The 20351-nt window shown below is 35.4% G+C and overlaps 3 protein-coding genes across 6 annotated transcripts; 2 read left to right on the forward strand and 1 right to left on the reverse strand.

Moving 5' to 3' along the window:
* Positions 1 to 2397: 2397 nt before the first annotated feature.
* Positions 2398 to 8009, forward strand: AGO5 (Argonaute family protein). Its single transcript, NM_179779.3, has 20 exons — positions 2398 to 3047; positions 3466 to 3671; positions 3759 to 3908; positions 3995 to 4143; positions 4291 to 4400; positions 4502 to 4605; positions 4729 to 4864; positions 4958 to 5074; positions 5188 to 5292; positions 5387 to 5458; positions 5696 to 5818; positions 5910 to 6048; positions 6132 to 6253; positions 6317 to 6454; positions 6534 to 6676; positions 6759 to 6821; positions 6899 to 7098; positions 7183 to 7256; positions 7343 to 7437; positions 7525 to 8009. Exons 1-20 carry the CDS (start codon positions 2508 to 2510, stop codon positions 7730 to 7732), a joined length of 2994 nt encoding a protein of 997 aa, NP_850110.1. The 5' UTR covers positions 2398 to 2507; the 3' UTR covers positions 7733 to 8009.
* Positions 8010 to 8440: 431 nt separating this feature from the next.
* AT2G27900 (coiled-coil protein) lies at positions 8441 to 17033 on the forward strand. 2 transcript variants are annotated; one of them, NM_001036356.1, is made up of 26 exons: positions 8450 to 8931; positions 9016 to 9183; positions 9269 to 9343; positions 9464 to 9542; positions 9613 to 9677; positions 9795 to 9884; positions 10260 to 10349; positions 10464 to 10550; positions 10634 to 10717; positions 10860 to 10979; positions 11376 to 11404; positions 11529 to 11661; positions 12308 to 12823; positions 12953 to 13485; positions 13599 to 13662; positions 13760 to 13862; positions 14012 to 14196; positions 14392 to 14517; positions 14808 to 14878; positions 15046 to 15108; positions 15181 to 15253; positions 15506 to 15625; positions 15824 to 15901; positions 15993 to 16043; positions 16145 to 16296; positions 16748 to 17033. In NM_001036356.1, the coding sequence occupies exons 1-25, from the start codon at positions 8674 to 8676 to the stop codon at positions 16256 to 16258; spliced, it is 3375 nt and encodes a 1124-aa protein (NP_001031433.1). In that variant the 5' UTR covers positions 8450 to 8673; the 3' UTR covers positions 16259 to 16296; positions 16748 to 17033. The 2 variants fall into 2 exon arrangements, with proteins under 2 accessions (NP_180357.2, NP_001031433.1); NM_128349.3 differs by lacking the exon at positions 16748 to 17033 and having other exon boundaries at positions 8441 to 8931; positions 16145 to 16588.
* Positions 16591 to 20196, reverse strand: SCPL51 (serine carboxypeptidase-like 51). Of its 3 annotated transcripts, none has more exons than NM_128351.3 (13): positions 19934 to 20196; positions 19719 to 19813; positions 19509 to 19616; positions 19034 to 19280; positions 18887 to 18930; positions 18729 to 18796; positions 18537 to 18642; positions 18228 to 18439; positions 18062 to 18131; positions 17896 to 17946; positions 17707 to 17759; positions 17325 to 17457; positions 16591 to 16865 (listed from the first exon to the last, which is right to left on the reverse strand). In NM_128351.3, the coding sequence occupies exons 1-13, from the start codon at positions 20061 to 20063 to the stop codon at positions 16797 to 16799; spliced, it is 1386 nt and encodes a 461-aa protein (NP_565663.1). In that variant the 5' UTR covers positions 20064 to 20196; the 3' UTR covers positions 16591 to 16796. The 3 variants fall into 3 exon arrangements, with proteins under 3 accessions (NP_565663.1, NP_001031434.1, NP_973551.1); NM_001036357.1 differs by having other exon boundaries at positions 19034 to 19270; positions 19934 to 20050; NM_201822.1 differs by lacking the exons at positions 19719 to 19813; positions 19934 to 20196 and having other exon boundaries at positions 19509 to 19639.
* Positions 20197 to 20351: the final 155 nt, after the last annotated feature.

Raw genomic sequence — 20351 nt, forward strand, 5'->3', positions numbered from 1 at the left:
GATTTTGCACAAATCCATTTACAAATTTAATTACTTTTTCTTTTCGTAGGTATATATTTATTTATACCTTTATAAATATATAACTTTATAGGAAGAAGTATCGTATAGTACTACTTCCTACTCGCTATACAATAAATAATACAATGCGAGGTTGTTTGTTTCTTATCACAAAGTTGTACCCTATGCAACAACATTCATATAATCATCCTTTTCCCGAGCATTTTGACTGATCAATGCTTCAGTGCTTCTTCATTATCATACAACACGTTCCAACCAAACTTGAATCATGTATTTTTCCCAAATCCCAAGTTACACCTAAATGATACCAAAGATTACAAATACAACTAAACATACTCCTAGTTTTTTCTTATGGAAAAGGAAAATTAAGAACACTAGTTAGATGCAAACAAATAAAAGGAGAAAACAATAAAAATATATATATATATATATGAGTGTCCGAATCGAACGAACTGAATAATGTGGAATAAGTTTGATTCGGGATAGGTTTTGTTTTCTGAATAATCTGCAAAACTGACAAACCGAAATCGAATAAACCGGTCGGCTCAAAGTCTCAGGTTTAGATATAGCCCAAATATGATTGCAAATCACTTAAAAGTTATACGGACACCACTATTTGATCAACATAAAACCATGTTCTACAATAAAGATTTAAGAATTTTAAAAATGGGTTGGATTGGCCTGAAACTGGATTGGAAAAATTGGTATTTCTTCCTTTAACTAAATGGCACACGATCAATTTCTAATTTCTCCAAAAATACCATTTCTTTTGGTATTACTAGGTACTAGCCCATGAAGATAAAAGAATTCATTTTACTTTATTTCATTCTAGTATATTTCTTGAACAATTCTAATGCAATTTCAATGTCTTGACTATACTCTTGATCCTCCAATCGAATCCACAAGATTTTCTACCAAAACCGCTTTACGACTTACACCTCAATCGTAACCATCCATGAACTTAATTCGGCCAAAATCGATTATTCTATTTGGCACGTTATGTTATGGACTGTTCATATACGTACCACGTTCCAAACTCGTTTGTATCTAAAAAGGAAAAATTATCTCACATTAGTGATTTTTTTTTACTTGCATCAACTCTATTACTATATACTAATATATATTACCATTACCATTTTGAACGCGTTACATAGACATTATTTAGTCATTAGTCAAATCCCTTTACTATATAATCCCATTTGAAATGTAAGAATTTTGAATGTTGACAGATGCAAATAAGGATTAGCATACAAAATTACTTTGTAACCCTTATTTACGTGATAAAAAAGTTTAGCCTATCGTTCCACTATTAAAAACATGAACATGTAAAAGTTGAATTTTCTATCTTTTCTTGTATCAACTATCAAGTAATTTGCAAGTACCTAAGTAAAAGAAAACAAATAAACACAACGATCTTTATTACTATATTTAAAACAAATAAAAGATAGACAACTATTAATTTGTTTATATGCATATCAGTCCTTTGCAACGTAGATAAAAGCGGTATTATGCAAATAAACTTTTCTTTTGTCAATTGTCGTCATCATGCAAATAAATTTTCAAATATCACTGTCATTATTCAAATTTCAAACCCTAATAAAAAAGCAAATTAAAAAAATGGTTTCGTACGACAAAGGGCTTAACGAAAGATGATAAGAACAAACATTAATACCGTAGCTTTTGTATTTCTAACATCAGTAAAAATAAAAAAATCAGACCTCGTAACCAATGAAGCTGCCATAAAACCTGAGATGGTGTAGTTAAAGAGGGAATTATGATTTGTGTCAGCTATCAATATCATCATAATTAGCTGAAATTATATTTATTCTTTGGAGTTTTTATTTATTTATATTTGAACATTTATTATACAAACAAATTATATACAAATAGTCGTAACTCATTTTATTTTTCTCTTCTTCTTTTGTTATTATTTGTCAAAATAAATAGTCCTTTATATTCGTAATTCGTAAATCAGTATAAATTAAAGCAGAAGTGAAAACATAAGCCAATAGTGGTAAAAACTGTTATTCTATCTCTATTCTGGTTCTGCAAAAAGCATATATCAATTTATAAAAAAGTGAACAGACTAATACTAGTAGAGTTAAAATAGACTGTAGTTAAGTTAAGAAAATGTACGATCAACAGCCCACACCGCCACAGATGAAATTACGTGGAACGTGGTAAAAAAGCCACGACGGTAAAATAGTAATTTAATTAACTCTTCGATTTTCCTTTTAACTCTGAAGAGGGCAAAATGGTCAATGATAATTTCGTTTATTTAGTCATAAAAAAACCGGGAATGCAAAGAGATGAGGGCAAAATAGTCAAATTAAAAAACCGACGATCTTTTAGATTCCTTTTAAAACCTAGACGTCCCACTCTCACACAATACACACAAGTAACCAGTTTTCTCTCTCATTTTCTCAGTTTTTCTCTCTCTCCGTTTTTGAAAAGATTTTTGTTTCTACTTTGGGAAGCTTTCCGCTACAATGTCAAATCGTGGTGGTGGTGGTCACGGCGGCGCTAGTCGTGGTCGAGGAGGTGGACGAAGGTCTGACCAGAGACAAGATCAGTCTTCTGGTCAAGTTGCTTGGCCGGGTTTACAACAAAGCTACGGTGGTCGTGGTGGTTCTGTTTCCGCCGGTAGAGGTCGTGGAAACGTCGGAAGAGGTGAAAATACTGGAGATCTGACGGCGACGCAAGTTCCGGTTGCTTCTGCTGTTTCTGGCGGGAGAGGTCGTGGTAACATCGGAGATCCGACGTTTTCTGTTGCGTCTTCGTCTAAGACGGTGTCTGTTGCTTCTTCATCTAAAGAGGAAAGTAAGAATACGGAGGTTTCTGAGACCATGTCGAACCTTCAGATTACTTCGACGGAGACGAAACCTGAAATGACGTCACTTCCTCCGGCGTCATCTAAAGCGGTTACGTTTCCGGTACGGCCAGGACGTGGTACTTTGGGGAAGAAAGTCATGGTTCGTGCGAATCATTTCCTTGTTCAAGTTGCTGATCGTGATCTCTACCATTACGATGTAAGTTTCCGGCCATTTTTTCTCGACGAATCTGTACTTGTTTGTCGTTTTTATGTGTCGATTTCAAATATTGTCGTTTCTATTTCATCAAGTTATAGTGTTTTTTGCTTTTTGTTGTTGTTCAGTTTTTGTAAACCTTGTACGTCAAAAGATGAACTTTTTTTTGTCGTTTGTGTTCATCTGAAGTTGTTCTTTCAGTGAGATTTCTGACTGAAAATTTGTTAGTTTCTGCATCATTGGTTTTTTTTTTTTTTTGCTTTCATTCGACGAATATACTGTTGTTTGTTCCTTTTTATTGTTGATCTGATGTATTTCACAAAGTTCCTAGAGAGAGTTTTGACATGATGAATCTGCGGTTGTGACTTGTTTTAGTCATATAGAGATTTTTTGGCTAAAAGTTATTGTTATTGTGTTATAGGTTTCGATCAATCCTGAGGTTATATCAAAGACAGTGAACAGAAACGTGATGAAACTTCTGGTTAAGAATTATAAAGACTCTCACTTGGGAGGGAAGTCACCAGCGTATGATGGAAGGAAAAGCCTCTATACTGCTGGTCCATTACCTTTTGACTCGAAAGAGTTTGTTGTGAATCTGGCGGAGAAAAGAGCTGACGGTTCCTCTGGGTAATGTCTTGTTTTAACTCTTTGTGAATGTGTTTGTATCGCCTTGTTTTTCATAGTTTTTTTTGGCATTGTGACTCCTTTTGGCAGGAAGGACAGACCGTTTAAAGTTGCTGTAAAGAATGTGACAAGCACTGATCTTTATCAGTTGCAACAGTTCCTTGATCGTAAGCAAAGAGAGGCTCCATATGATACTATCCAAGTGCTTGATGTTGTTCTTAGGGATAAGCCCTCTAATGAGTAAGAAATCTGAAATTTGCATAAACTTCAGTATTGTCAAAAGCTATGCATAAACTTAACATTTCCCTGTTTTGCTTTCTGTTCAGTTATGTCTCTGTTGGGAGGTCTTTTTTCCACACTAGTTTGGGAAAGGACGCAAGAGATGGTAGGGGTGAGCTTGGAGATGGTATTGAGTACTGGAGAGGTTATTTCCAAAGTCTAAGGCTGACTCAGATGGGTTTGTCTCTGAACATTGGTAAGAATATGCTTAATGTTATCTGGATTGGTGATGTTGATTAATTCTTATATTTTTATTTGATTTAGATTTGAATAATTCTACTTTATGGTTTTAACTGCAGATGATTTTGATTCATTATAGCCGTGTTGTTTTCTTATGATGCAGACGTTTCAGCAAGATCATTTTATGAACCGATTGTTGTCACTGACTTTATTAGCAAGTTTCTGAATATAAGGGACTTAAACAGGCCACTTAGAGACTCAGATCGACTTAAGGTATATATCTGACTTATATTCCACCATTTTAATTATTAATATTATTCAAGATGATGTCTTATATATGATTCTTATCTTGAAAATCATATGTTGGTATTTAGGTGAAGAAAGTTTTGAGGACACTGAAAGTTAAGTTGCTTCACTGGAACGGCACAAAAAGTGCCAAAATTAGTGGGATTTCTAGTCTACCCATCAGGGAGCTAAGGTGAAGATGCTTACTTTAGCAGGGTGCATAATCGTTGAACTTTGTTTTCTTGCTTTTCTTGGAAGAGGTTTCTGATCTTTGGTTATAAATTTGCTGATGTTGCCTATGTTCTAATCATTTCAGGTTCACTCTGGAGGACAAATCAGAGAAGACGGTTGTTCAATATTTTGCTGAAAAATATAATTATAGAGTGAAATACCAGGCTCTACCTGCTATTCAAACAGGGAGTGACACAAGACCCGTCTACCTACCAATGGAGGTATATTTTTAATAACATCTACTTTTTTACCTCCATCGTTTTCTTGGATTCATTTTGTATCCTTAAAGATCTGGTTATTCCTGGTTCTTGCAGCTCTGCCAAATTGACGAAGGGCAAAGATACACCAAAAGGCTCAATGAGAAGCAAGTGACTGCATTGCTAAAAGCTACCTGCCAACGACCCCCTGATAGAGAGAACTCGATCAAAAACGTAGGTTTAGTCCTCTTTACATTACATATACAGTAGTTCCTCCATCGGAAAAATAGTCTTTAATTTTGCACCTCTGTTTTGACTAACATCACGTTTGTTGTTTATATTATTAGTTGGTTGTGAAAAATAATTACAATGATGATCTGAGCAAGGAGTTTGGGATGTCAGTGACTACCCAACTAGCCTCGATTGAAGCTCGTGTACTTCCCCCACCGATGGTGATTTTCTTTCTCCATTTTTGTTATTAATTTGCTTTATTATCATGCATTTTCTTGTCAATGTTGCTCATCACGATGTTCTTTCTGTTAACAGTTGAAGTACCATGACAGTGGTAAAGAGAAAATGGTAAATCCAAGGCTAGGACAGTGGAACATGATTGACAAGGTAAAACTGTAATTGACTATCATAATCTTTTTGCTCTCTGTAGGCACTTGAAACTAAATAAGAAATATGCTTCTATTTCTCTTATAATGATAAATTATACTATACTTTACTGCTTTGCGTGTGGATGCGGAAGAAATAGTTAGTGATGAAGATTTGTGTTTAATGCTTCTATTGTGGTTTAATGTGTGTTACCAAATTTTGGGGCTCTTACCTCCTTTTGGCTGTGATATGGTCCAGAAAATGGTTAATGGAGCAAAAGTCACTTCTTGGACTTGCGTAAGTTTCTCTACTCGGATTGACCGTGGTTTACCCCAAGAGTTCTGCAAACAGTTGATTGGGATGTGTGTCAGCAAAGGAATGGTCTGTCTTGTCTCATGCTTATTGATACTTGTCACAATTTCATACCAAAAAATTTACTAACTCTTTTTTTTGTTTTAATTCTTTGTGCCAGGAATTTAAGCCTCAACCTGCTATTCCGTTCATCTCTTGTCCCCCTGAACATATTGAGGAAGCTCTTCTCGATATCCACAAAAGGGCACCTGGTCTCCAACTGTTGATTGTAATATTGCCTGATGTGACTGGATCATATGGTAAGTCTGTGCTAATGATTGGTAATATTTGGTGCAAAGTTTATTCCGACAATCTGTTCATGAAGTACTCTTTCTGTCTGCAGGAAAAATAAAAAGGATCTGTGAAACAGAATTGGGGATTGTCTCTCAGTGTTGCCAACCTAGACAAGTTAATAAACTCAACAAGCAGTACATGGAAAATGTTGCCTTGAAGATCAATGTCAAGGTCTAGTCATCTGTGCTTCTTATTGTTTTTTATGATGGTGTAAAACGGGTATTTGTATTACAGACTGGGGGAAGGAACACTGTTCTTAATGATGCTATTAGAAGAAACATACCTCTTATTACTGATCGTCCAACCATCATCATGGGTGCTGATGTGACTCACCCACAGCCTGGAGAGGACTCAAGTCCTTCTATTGCTGCTGTATGTATATCTTATTTTACTTGTATCTCATTATACTACTGTTTCATCATAAAAGGTAATTCTCTTATTTCAACTACAGGTTGTGGCCTCTATGGACTGGCCTGAGATAAACAAATACCGAGGATTGGTTTCTGCTCAAGCTCATAGGGAAGAAATTATTCAGGACCTGTATAAGCTGGTTCAGGATCCACAACGTGGGCTAGTCCACTCTGGTTTGATAAGGTAAGAGCAAAACATCTACAACTTCTTGTGTTCTTTGATTTTTCACAAGAATAAATATAATGGACACTGTTTGTGATTGCAGGGAACATTTCATAGCATTCAGGAGAGCTACAGGCCAGATACCTCAAAGGATCATCTTCTATCGGTAAGTGGTTCTCACATTCCATGCTTAAACATTTCATAGCATGAGCAGGTTTGGCTAATTGCTTTCTCTTTATACAGTGACGGAGTAAGCGAAGGGCAGTTTAGTCAGGTTCTGCTACATGAGATGACTGCTATCCGCAAGGCTTGTAACTCTCTCCAAGAGAATTATGTTCCTCGTGTTACTTTCGTGATTGTCCAGAAACGTCACCACACACGTTTGTTCCCTGAGCAACACGGGAATCGTGATATGACTGATAAGAGTGGCAATATTCAACCAGGTTTCTCACTCTCTGCTCTTCTCTATCAACTTAATTCCTTTAATGATCCAGATTTCAAGTAACATATTTGTATTTCCTTATCAGGTACTGTCGTGGACACTAAAATCTGTCACCCTAATGAATTCGACTTCTATTTGAACAGCCATGCTGGTATTCAGGTATTGCTTCCAGAATCTAGACCAATTTATGACCTGTTTTGTCTCAGCAGAATTACAACTTCCTTTGAATGTTTGAATGGTAATAGGGAACAAGCAGGCCGGCACATTACCATGTACTTCTCGATGAGAACGGTTTCACCGCTGATCAGTTGCAAATGCTCACAAACAACCTCTGCTACACGTAAGAGACAACAACATTGTACATTTTCCTTATGACATGTTTTAACTCTCTGAAACTAACAAAACATATAATAAAATGCATATGCAGGTATGCGAGGTGTACAAAATCTGTGTCAATTGTGCCACCAGCCTACTACGCTCACTTGGCTGCATTCCGTGCCCGCTACTACATGGAGAGTGAGATGTCTGATGGAGGTTCGAGCAGGTCCAGGAGCTCAACAACAGGTGTGGGTCAAGTCATTTCGCAGCTCCCAGCAATAAAAGATAACGTCAAGGAGGTTATGTTTTATTGCTAATGATTCACTTCTTCTCTTGCCAGTTTTAAAAGCCGTTAATAATTATGAAAACTATATTCGGCTCTCGGTTATCTCTTTTGGGTTTGGCTGTTAATATTTTGAAGGATCTGGCCAACTTTTGCGCCTTAGGACTTATGTTATGCGTTTTGGTTTCAGATGATGACTACTTTTATCGTTTGTGAAAAGACAAAGGGTTAATTATGATTTTTTTGGACGATGATTTGGCTCAGTTCTTTTTACTTATGGTATTTTGTGCTAATTTCTTGTTACAATTTATTTTCTTCGACAATTTCTTTTATCCTCTTAATTGTCGGCCTCTGCTTCAACTTTCCATGGTTTATCGTAATCTTCACAATGAATCAAAGTAATGTTTTCAGTAGAAACTGGTTGTTTTTGAAAGGAGTCTTATTGGGAGTGATTTAGAGAGAATGAGAATCCATAGAACAAAATCAGTTAGTTGATAAAGATTTGATTCCACAACAACAACATTTGCTCAAGTTCTTCATATAAAGAGAAACAAAAAAGACAATTCTGAGATATTTGCAAAGGTTGATCTTATACCGTTCTTTTGGATGGATCAATTTCACAAAAATCAGGTTTGATGATTCAAGAGCTTTACCCGGTTCAATCACCGGTCCGGTTTTAAAAAACATTTAACACTACACAGAAAATTTGGAAGAAGAGTGTTAAATAAACACTGGCTTTAATCATTTTGTTGGGTAAAACAAAACAAAAACAAAACCAAAGAGAGCGAGTTTAATCACACCATTGTCGAAACAAATCAAAAGGCTCAACAAAAGTCTTCTTCTTCTTCTAGATCTCTCTTCCCGATCCGATTTGTGACTCGCCGGAAAGAAATAACACACAGACAGACATTTTCTCCGATCGTGAAATTAGATGGATCAATAATTGATCTTACTGGTATAAAGAAGAGATGAGAGATGCAGCCTAATCTCTTCTTCCCATTCGGTTCAGTTTTGGGTAATCCATTTCTCTTCAATGGCGGTGGAGATCTAAACGAACTTGGTTCTGGTGCTGCTTTCGAGAGCTCTAGGGTTTTCTTCTTACTTCCTTTCTTATTATCCCAAGGCACTGGTGTCATGGATTTATCTAAAGTTGGTGAAAAATTCCTCAGCTCTGTTAAATCCGCTACTTCTCTTGGTCTCTTACCTTCTCCTTCTATCTCCGATCGTCCTGAGGTAATCAAAATCTCAACTTTAACTTGTTTTGTTCGATTTCTTAACATCAATGGAGTTTTTTAGAGAATTGGATTTTTTGTGTAGATTCCAGCACGTGCTGCGGCAGCTGCTGCGGTTGCTCGTGCTTTGGCGGGACTTCCTTCTGATCAGAGATTGAGTATATCTTCTACTGCTACTGAGCTTAACTCAATTTATGGAAACAGACCTCTTCCTCAACAAGTTGAAGAGCTTGAAGAAGGTTTCTATGAAGAGGTCTGTGTGTGTGTATGCTTTGTTTTGGTGTTTGTGATATCATTACTAAGCCCACAGGTGACATTTTGGTTTTGTTGTTGTGTAGGATTTTGATCCGGTAAGGCATATTTTGGAGAATGTGCCGGATGATGAAAGTGAGTTAGCTTATTTTGAGAAGCAGGTACTAACTTTTAACTTCTCTCAAGGAATTGAATATAAACTGATGCGTCTATTGTGAAAGGTTAAGAATGTTGATGAACGTTTTAGTTAGTGAGTTTAATAGGTTTTGTTTACTGTGTAGGCTACCTTGAGGTTGGTACAGCTGGATAAAGTGGCAGAAACTCTGTCTCACCATGTTATGGAGCATCATGAAGTAATGGGTAAGTATTCTTGAATTGAGAAGATCATATGCGTTTGGTTTTGTGAGTATTAATATTTGCTTTTGGCCAGTGAAGGGGATGAATTTGGTAAGAGAATTGGAGAAAGATTTGAAGATTGCAAATGTCATCTGCAAGGTATGAGTTTCATATTCTTAACCTAAATTTTACATAAACAATACAGTGGTTTTATTTTCTATTTTATCTATTACTGGTTTGACTTGGTTTTGGCTGTTTTTGTGTGTTTATTGCCAGAATGGAAGACGAAATTTGACTTCTTCTATGAATGAGGCTTCAAGAGATCTTATTGTACACACTCATTCCAAAAAGAAACAAGCTCTTCTGGTAGGCTTCTCAATTTATTTCAGACATCTAGGCTCCACTGATTGTTTCTTTAATCTGCTTTCTTGAAATATTTCATGTGTTATAGTTTCCTTCTGAAATCACCATCAATGTGCTCTAGAACTTTGTGTACAAAATTACTCTGTATTATCATCTATCAGAAAGTGGCCGAGTATCTTTTTTGTTTTAATCTCTAAAGTTACGAACAGGATGTTTCTAGCAAGTAGTTTCTTAGATACAATCTAAGTGTAACCTAGCCTAATTTTTTGTTTTAATTGCTAAACATACTGTTGAGATTATTATTCCTAGCATGCCTGTTTGCTTCTCTGGATACCATGTAATAAGAGCGACATGAAAGTTTAATCTTTTTACTTGCAGGATATGCTTCCTATACTAACTGACCTCCGCCATGCAAGAGTAATGCAGTCAAATCTTGAAGACCTTGTTGAAGATGGAAACTATTGCAAGGTTGGTAGTTTACCATCGTCTCTGTTGTATACTTCCATGGTTTTCTTATATGAATTATGGTGATGTTATGTTATGAAACTAACAAGAGATGGGAATTTATTCCTTATTATGCAGGCATTTCAAGTCCTATCAGAGTATTTGCAGCTGCTTGACAGTCTATCTGAGTTCTCAGCAGCCCAAGAGATGACCCGTGGTGTTGAGGTAGTTATAGCTTATTCATGACCAACCATTGTCTTCATAATTTTCTATCGTCAGTCGGTTGAGCTTCTCATACTCTTTTCAAGGTTTGGTTAGGAAGAACTCTTCATAAGCTGGATTCACTGTTGTTGGGCGTTTGCCAGGAATTCAAAGAAGATAGTTATGTAATGGTTAGTAAGCCAACTCATTCTCATGTATCTCTGTAGCTTTCTCCTTTGTAAACTAAAAGGATTGAATTGTGGGCCTTCAGTTTAGTGGAGAACTAGAAATTTTGTTCAGAGATTTAACTTGTTTATGTGCTCATACCTTTAGGTCCTCGACGCTTATGCACTGATCGGTGATGTCTCTGGTCTCGCAGAAAAGATACAAAGTTTCTTTATGCAAGAAGTTATCTCAGAAACCCACTCAGTGCTAAAGAGCATTGTTGGGGAGGTATGTGAGCTAAATATCATTTGTTGCTCCTGTAGGATGTAGTCGTGCATGCTTGGATGGTTGAATGTATTGAGCTTGCTGGTGTATAGCGCAATCGTTGTTTTTCCTATTTTTTTGGTGCAAGCCGCAATCCTTTTTCTGTGTTGCTTAGATGTCACTTTTGATCCTAGCAGATACACGAAAGTAGCAAATTGAAACCTGCACATTAGTACAAGTTTTTTTTACACGTTGTGATTTATCTTATTTCATTCTGCATGCAATCTTTGTCATAGGCGGTAATGCTTTTTTACTTCATCATACTGAGCACGAATGAGCACGAAATGAGTTTATTAACGTCAGCATATCAAACCAATCAGATTGTTGATCTATTCTCTGTATATATATTTGCTTTTGTAGGATAACAGTGCTGCCACCCAATATAGTAGGTATGCTCTATGCACTTGAGTTATTACTGGTACCTATTACATTATCTAGTATTTATCTCTGGTCCCTTTTGTTTGGATTCTAGTATCCTTGCTGATTTTTTTATTTTTTTTTAATTAATTTCAGACTTACCTACAGCGATCTATGCCTTCAAACACCAGAATCCAAGTTTAGGCAATGTCTTTTGAGAACACTAGCTGTGCTTTTTCAGTTAATATATTCATACCATGAGATAATGAGTTTCACGCCAGAAAAGGAGGTAGGTTCCATTCCTTGCTTTAGTTTGTATTTAACATTTTCTTATTACCTTGATAGGGTTGTTGAAACAGCCTCTGGTTCTAATTTCAGTACTACAGTATAATATTTGTTGGTAGATCTCATAGTCTTAAACACCTCTGCAGACCTTTTACTTATTGTCTGAGCCAAACTATACCTAAAACTTCTCTCTAACACTGTAGTTAGAGGAAATCTTAGCATATGGTTGTAAATTTACTGTGTGTTTGTTTAGTTTGGTGGTGTGGAACTCTAAGAAGACCTGCTTTATTGATAGGGATCTATCTCGAAATTTATTACTTGATTTCCTAGTTAACATACAATTAAGTGGGGTTTAATATCTAAGCCTCTGTGGCGGGATTTACCAGGTTAACTTACTCTATGTTAGGTAATTGATTGTCCAAGAATTTGGATAAGTTCTTTAATTTTAGTTTAATATTTTTGTCTTATTCCCTTTCGGCTTGAAAGATAATGGGTCCTAAAATCTTTTCTCTTTGATGGCTTCATTGCTCTGTATCTTATACATTGTCAGCATCCTTAAGATTTTTTTCTGTATGTTGTCAATGTTAATTTGTTTAAATTATCTCTAATGGGTTCTAACTTCTAAGGGCTAAGCTTCTGAACTGGAACAGGCAGAAATTTTGGTCTCACCCAGTCTTGCAACAACTCAAATGGTTGATTCAGTGACCGGAAGTTCATGTGACCCACAGGATGGTGGTCTATTGCCGGGAAGCATACCTCCTTGTACCATTTCCGCTGAAGAGTCGGATGGAAGTGGAACATCCAGTTCAGTGCAGCTGGCGTCTAATATTGCAATAGATGAGTCTAGGAATTCTGAAGATAGAGTATCAAGTAGCGAGTCACCATGGTACTATTTACGAAAAGAAAGTGCAGCTTTTGTTTCAGAAACTCTTCAGAGAGGACGCAGAAATCTTTGGCAACTTACAACAAGCCGTGTGTCAGTTTTGCTCTCTTCCCCAGGTGCTTCTTCAACAAGTATACATCAGTTCCTAAAAAATTATGAAGACCTGAGCATCTTTATCCTTGCTGGGGAAGCGTTCTGTGGATTTGAAGTTGTTGATTTTAGGGAGAAGCTAAAGGGTGTATGCGAAAATTATTTCACTGCATTTCATAGGCAAAGCATGCATGTAAGTTCCGTTTTACAATGCCTATTGGGCTGACATTGCCAATACCACATAGCTAGTTAATTTCATGCATCACCTCTCCTACATGATAACGTGAAAATAAAGTCTTTGTTTGGTTTTTCTCCCTTACAGGCGCTTAAAATGGTCCTGGAGAAGGAGACATGGACGAAATTGTCACCAGATACTGTGCAAGCTATTAATTTTGCTGGTCTTGTGGGGGATGGGGCTCCCCTAATTATTTCTTCCCGCAGTGCCTCAGGTTCTTCCAGATTCCCTCACTCTGATAAGCCAAGTAACTCAATTGATCCAAGTGGCAACAGGAGTGGATTTTCATATTGGCTGAAAAGTGGGAACCCGTTCTCAGCAAAGTTAACTCACTATAGAGAAGATCAAGACTACTCCTCGATCAATGGAGAAGATCATGAAGGGAATGATAGTATTCATGATGATGTTGTGAATCCCAAGATAAGAGACATAAAACGCATCAACGGAGGTAGTCCTGTTTCAGAAGATGAAAACGAAGACCTTCTTGCTGACTTTATTGATGAGGATAGCCAGCTTCCAAGACGAAGTTTTACACGTAGTCAATCAAGGACTTCTTCTTCACATTTTAGTACTAATGATGATTTGACAGCTCAAACAGGATCATCCCTTTGTCTTCTAAGGTAATATATGCGGTTTAGGAAATGTTTGAAATTATAATGACAGCCTTCCGATCGCATATTTTCCCTGGCACTTTTATGACATGGAATTGCATTAATTGTGTTCGATGTCTTAGATCTATGGATAAGTACGCGAGGCTTATGCAGAAGCTAGAAATTGTTAATGCTGAATTCTTTAAGGTACAAATCCTAATACTTGGAAATTCGTAGATTTCTCTACTCTGCTCCCTCGATTTCATTTCTAACTTTTCTCTTACGTCTGTTTGAAATTTTGTAGGGAATATGCCAATTGTTTGGAGTCTTTTTCTATTTCGTGTTTCAAGTATTTGGTCAAGAAAATACTAATTCAGGTGGAAAAGGAGTTTCCGACTCTTTCAATCGTGAGTTACTGATTCGTTTGCTTTTGATGCTCTTCTTTGTTTGTAATGTTACTCCCCACCAGTGTCAGTATGAGTCGTGTTATGACTTTTAAGGCTACAATATCTGCGGAAAGCCATTTTGCTCAACATAAGTATATTTTGAAATGCAGATCGTTTGAAAAGCTGCTTATCACGGATATCACAAGAGTGTGAGCAATGGATAAAACCTCACGTTTCATCATCACCATCTTCTTCACTTGCCTTTCCCAACACTGTTCATAGTCTTGCGGATGTGACTCCAGCAAGTCCCTTAAATACTTCTGGTCACTTATCAGGCGTATCTTTTAGTCTCAAGGTATATAACTTGGGGCTAGGTTTTCATCAATTTGAACTACAGTTAATACTGTTTTATGTTCATTAGTTACCCTAAATATAACTATCCTAATCATTTATACTCTAGTATTTGATATATTGTGTGAGAAGAAGAGCAGCTGCCTTGCTTTCTTCTTATCATCTCAAGGTTGTATAATAAAAGGATTATCGCTTGCAGGAAAGATGTGCTGCTGTGGACACAGTATCTCTTGTGGCTCGGGTATTGCATAAATCAAAGGCTCATCTCCAATCAATGCTTATGTCAAGAAATGGGTCTCTGGTTGAAGACTTCTTTGGTCAACTGGTATGCACCTCTTCAGATCTTATTTTTTAAGAAAAACCCTGGTTGGACGTATTGCCTCGCTTGGATTTGCTGTTGACAACATGCATACAATCTTATTATACAGACACTTCTGTAGCATCCAATAGTCTTTTGCCTCTAAAAAATATTGAATTATACAGGACATGATTAGTACCTTCATTGTGTTACGTTGCTAAACTAATTTCTCCTATATAAAATGAAGAACTATCTATATACAATATGTGGTATCAAATACATTTGAAGTAGTTTGATTAAAAGGAGTGATTCATCAGGTTGGTTCCGTACCTGATCTGACAGAGCACTTACATAGGACAACTGCGAGGATACTGCTGCATGTTAATGGGTAAATTGCCGATCTTCTTATGAGCTTGTGTTTTCGAAAGAAGTGATTAGATAAATTGCACCTCTCTCTTCCCTTGCGCCTTCTGTTCGATTCTTACTAACCTCAGGAGTTTTAAAACTGTTACATTGAATGTATGCATGTTCATTCAGCTTAAACTAATTTTACAGATATGTCGATCGGATAGCTAATTCTAAATGGGAAATCAAGGAGCTTGGAATGGAGCATAATGGGTTTGTTTACCGGATGACCCCTAACTGAATCATGAAATATACTTAAATGTAATAAACTCTTTGAACTAACAGGTATGTTGATTTGATGCTCGGGGAATTCAAACACTACAAAACAAGGCTTGCTCATGGAGGCATTCCACAGGAGGTAAATTTCTCTAAGACCTCATCAACCCCAGAAGTTGACCCCCTATCAGTAGTTGGAACCTGTTGAGATTTTTGGTTTTGTATGTTTTTGTATGTCATAATCAAACTAAAACATAATTCTGCTGCTTAATCAGTCAACTGACAGACAGCATGCAATTTAATTTGATAAAGATATCAGATTGAGAATGTTTTCTTATCAAACTATAGTGAAATCTCAAATCTGTACACACTTCAAACTTTTTTTCATGTACAGGTCCAAAACCTCCTACTTGAATATGGAGTTGAAATATTTGCGGAGATGCTGGTTGAAGGCTTATCTCGAATAAAAAGATGTACTGATGAAGGACGTGTTCTCATGTCATTAGATCTTCAGGTACTTTTCCTGATTTAATCCAGTGTTCTTCTCTTTTAACGGGAGATCAGTAATTGTATACATGAATAATAAAAATTTCAATCAGCATTGATAAACATCCCAAAACTAATATAGAAACTTCAAATGAACAACAAAACTGCAATTGATAAATTGAATCACATGAGTCGATTTTGACCCACATTATCTATCTGCTTGTAGGTTCTAATAAATGGGTTACAGCACTTTGTGCCAACAAAAGTGAAGCCAAAGTTACAGATAGTCGAAACATTTATCAAGGTAAGCAAAACAGAAACTCATATGTAAGTGCAGACTCAAAAACAGAAACGTTTGTTACGGCTTAAACCAAAATCATCACTCCTCTTTGCAGGCGTACTATCTGCCAGAGACGGAATATGTTCACTGGGCAAGGGCTCATCCGGTAAACAAACAAATCTTTTTCTTTCTGGTCTCGCATAATCCAAACTGATATATTTTACTGAGTTGATAGAAATGTATAAACATGGGTTGTAAAATATACAGGAATATACAAAAGCACAGGTCGTTGGACTGGTGAATTTAGTAGCCACCATGAAAGGTTGGAAAAGGAAAACGCGGCTGGAAGTTATCGAGAAGATCGAATCAGCGTCTATGTAGATCAATCTTAGAAGCTTCTGGCAGCTTCGCGACATCAAGTAATACTCTGGTCTTCTTCTGTCTGTTCTTACTTTTGCATTTGTATCGAGTAATGTAAATTTGAGGATAGGCCCCCCTTCTTGGTAGTTTTACCTGTTATTACTTATAAGTTTGTCTAAAAGATCCTCCTGAAGTTGTATATTCTTGAAGATTGTAACACACAATTTGTCCTCCATTTAATTACTTGATTAATGTCTTAAATATTTGTTATATCAGATTCTCACTTGGATTTACCAAATTAACTGAACTATAGCTCGGCTTTACTTTTTGTTGTTACCATTTTTATGAGTTGTAGATATCAACATTTTTTTTCTGTTTTAATCTCATAATGGCAATTACAGTAAAAGAATAAAAGAGCAATAGTGATAAATAAACAAAAGCATGTGTAGGTAGTTTCACTGTAGACTCTTTTATTATTATTTTTAACGTTTGAGTAATAAAATCAATCAGATGTGAAAGGAGTCATATTGTGATGTGAGAGTTTGGAAGAAAGAATGGGTCAAAGTTGTGGTGACTTGGTTATCTCTCCAACCATTTTTAATGCTACACATGGCTCATCTACTGGTACCTGTTTTTTCCAAACAAAAAAACAAACATTAGTTTTGTTTTTTTGATAAATCATTCACCATATTCTCCATTAAAAGCATAAGTCACACTGTCTGATTTTTGCTTTATTATGTTGCGTGTAAGGGTTTTTAACAGTTGCATATTGAATGTGATAAAGGAATCATAAAGATTCAGATAGTGTCAAAGTATTAAAGAGAGTCGACAATTTGTTTTGATATAAAGAAAATGCAGGAAAAAAAAGACAGAGAGAAAGCATGAAACAGACACAAAAGAGACTTGTGCTTTCGTTTAATAGATTCATCACGTATCTCTCACGTTATTCAATAAATATCTATGCAATATTTCACTGTATGGCAATATTTGTGATGGCTGTGCAAGAAGTATTTATGACATATGTGAATAAATAATTATTAAAAATGAATAGAAGTTACTAAAGGATAAAAATTGAGAGTGTACTTACAAAATGACCAGCACCAAGAATCCAATAAAAATGGAGATTTTTGTATGATTTGGTAAAGCCTCTTGTTGCTCTGTCACTTTCGCAGAATAATGGCTCTCTTTCCATTTTCTTGAATTCTTCTAGCCCCTCCCACCTTACACATAATCATCATCATTATCATGTAATGACAAATTTATATACCAACAACCTATCTTTTTTATAATTAATACCAACAATATTCGTTGAGTGATTTAATATTGTTCTCTATTTATTACAATAGTGTGCCTATATTCAGTAAGTATTTTGGATTCTATTTTCATAATGAGGATACACTATATTCTTATTTATAGAATGATGATGTAATGTAATGTAACTAAACTTAGAAAAAGTAGATTGGTCTTACCTGAGTTTGTGAACCCATGCTTCAGTTCCACTTGTTGAACAGATAACATCAAGCTGCGTATATAAACCACATGTCAATTTATCTCATTCTTTAGATTCATATTTCAAGTTGCAATTATGCAAATGATTTCTTATCTTTCATATTAATCAACTATATAATTTGTTTTCTTATAAATAATGATGGTCTTACTTGTCCATTATAGATGGTCACATCTACCCCCGTGGCAAGAAGCTCATCGACCTGCCAAAAAAAAACAATTTATTTTGTATTAACGAATCAAACTAATTTAAATAGTTTTTTTTTATAATTAAACTAATTTAAACGGTTTATATATTTTTTTAAAAAGAATTATTACGTCTTCAATTACGGGTTTCATAAAAGCAGCCTCCATTGCTGTAAACACATCATCCGAATTGTTTCCCCATCTGTTAATTTTTACAAAACCAAAATATAACACATTTAACAACTAAACTTTGATTATATTAAAGTTTGATACTATAAAAGAGTAAGAGGTTACTTACATGAGGTCGTTGGGAATAATCTTGAGCTTCTTCTTAATAACGCCATTCATTAATTTATCAAGGTCTCCTTCAACATCTTCTACGTCACTTAAACTTCTCATATCATTTAAATATCTTGAATACTTTTTTATTTTCTCTTCCTTTTTGATTTTTAGACTCGTTGTGAGCGAGACAGGGTCCATACCAGTATCCAATAGAAAATTGTAAAAATCCTACATTAAAACCAACATGTAAAATACTCACTTTATCATCAAATCTTTATAATTGTACATACTAATGGATTTAAAAATAAGAGGAGAAATAATTTACGACGAAATTGGATTTGGAACTAATCAAGTTTTCGAGGTCCATCCATGTTTGCGTCGCTCCAACGTATTCACCATTTTTAATTTGTGTTTTAATCTTCTCTGCTAAGCTGCTCCAAAAAAAAGTAAACTATATAGATTAGAGAGGTAAATTAATTACGTATTAGAAAAATTGATTTTGTATTAAGATAAAGACCTATTAGAGCTATCCAAGCCATTGTCATCAAGCCTAGAGACATGCTTGAGAAGAGGTCCCCATGAAAACTGTAACAATTAATCAATAAAAATCATATGAATATAATTTAATCACAAATAAATAAGAGTAACATGTTTTAAAAAAATGATGAAACTCACCACAAAATCTTCAGGGGATATCCAACTATCTCCCAAAATCACTCCTAATCACACATATTATAAAATAGAATTATTTGTCTACTACATTATTAGTTTCATTTTATTCAGAGAAAAAAAGAAAATAAAGAAAGCACGTAATCCCTTTACCTCCAAGATGAAGCTTCAATTTGCCAGATTGAACTGCGTCAATAACCGATAAACCGAGCTTAACCGCGATTTTGCCACCATAAGATTCAGCAACAATGAAGAGAGGGCTTTGGTTTAAAGTCTGGTTTTTGTTGAAGAGTTGTTGCAACAGTTTGGTCAAATCTTGTGCTGCTTCTTCATCACTTTTCACATACAAATCCTTTTGATTGCCCTCCACGAAACTGTACCCTGCCCCAACTGGACTATCCTTTATTTTCAAGAAAAATATATATATAATCGATTAAAAACTTAACATATGTGAGTAAGCTTAAAGACTGATCAAATTAGATACCACGTAAAAGTAATTAATTACACACTTTTGAAAACAAAATTTTGTTTTACTCTATATCAAAGAAGAATGATAGTATTATTGTTTTTTTTTTGTTAATAATAATATTGGTGGAAATAAAAGTAAACATGAAAACGAAAAAAATACCACAAACAAAAGATCGGCTTTCTTCAACCAAGTTGAGTTTCTGGGCTTGAGAAATGTGTCTAATGGTCCAACCTCCTGAAAATTCCCTATACCAACCCCTGAAGCTCCCTGTTTCATCAAAACCAAATAATTGAAAACATTAATGATCAATAAACAACAAATGTGTAAAAAGACGAATAAGATGTAAAATAAAAGAAGATAAAAACTTACAGGTCCACCTTGGAGCCAGAGGATGATAGGCCATGGCTTGGAAGGATTTTCAACTCTATATGGACTTTTATAATGCCACCAAAACATGTGTGCTTCTATTTTCACGATTTTGATTTAGAAAAAAGAGTCAAAACAAAACCCATTTAGTCATATCTAACATAAACCAATTGATTTCTTGAAAATTTTGGTAGAAGAAAGAGAGATAAAGAACGTACTTGGTCTAACTTCGACGTATCCCCAAGCTTCGGATCCATCGGAGTTAATTTTTCTTACATGTTTGGTTTCTCCATTGGTACATGAAACAATGAGACATAGAATCACCAGATAAACAACTGTTGTCTTCATTCAGACGATTCTTTGTGGATCAATTTTCCTATCTTGTGATTGTGGGAGAGGGAGAGAGAAAAGAAAATTTGAGAGGGATAAAGACACTATAGGAAGCAATATATTATGGAGTGTCAAGTCATTAAGTCAATGCTATTGGTTCAACCTTATTTGGTATATATATACTATATATTATATAATGAAAATTCACTAGTAAAGATAGAATGTCAGCTAAATTCTTACTGTAATTATTAACCAAAAAGTAAAAGAAATATTTTCTTCCATAAGAGAACATTAATATTTTTGTTT

The sequence above is a fragment of the Arabidopsis thaliana genome, chromosome 2, assembly GCF_000001735.4.
Source record: "Arabidopsis thaliana chromosome 2, partial sequence".
Taxonomy (NCBI): Eukaryota; Viridiplantae; Streptophyta; class Magnoliopsida; order Brassicales; family Brassicaceae; genus Arabidopsis; species Arabidopsis thaliana.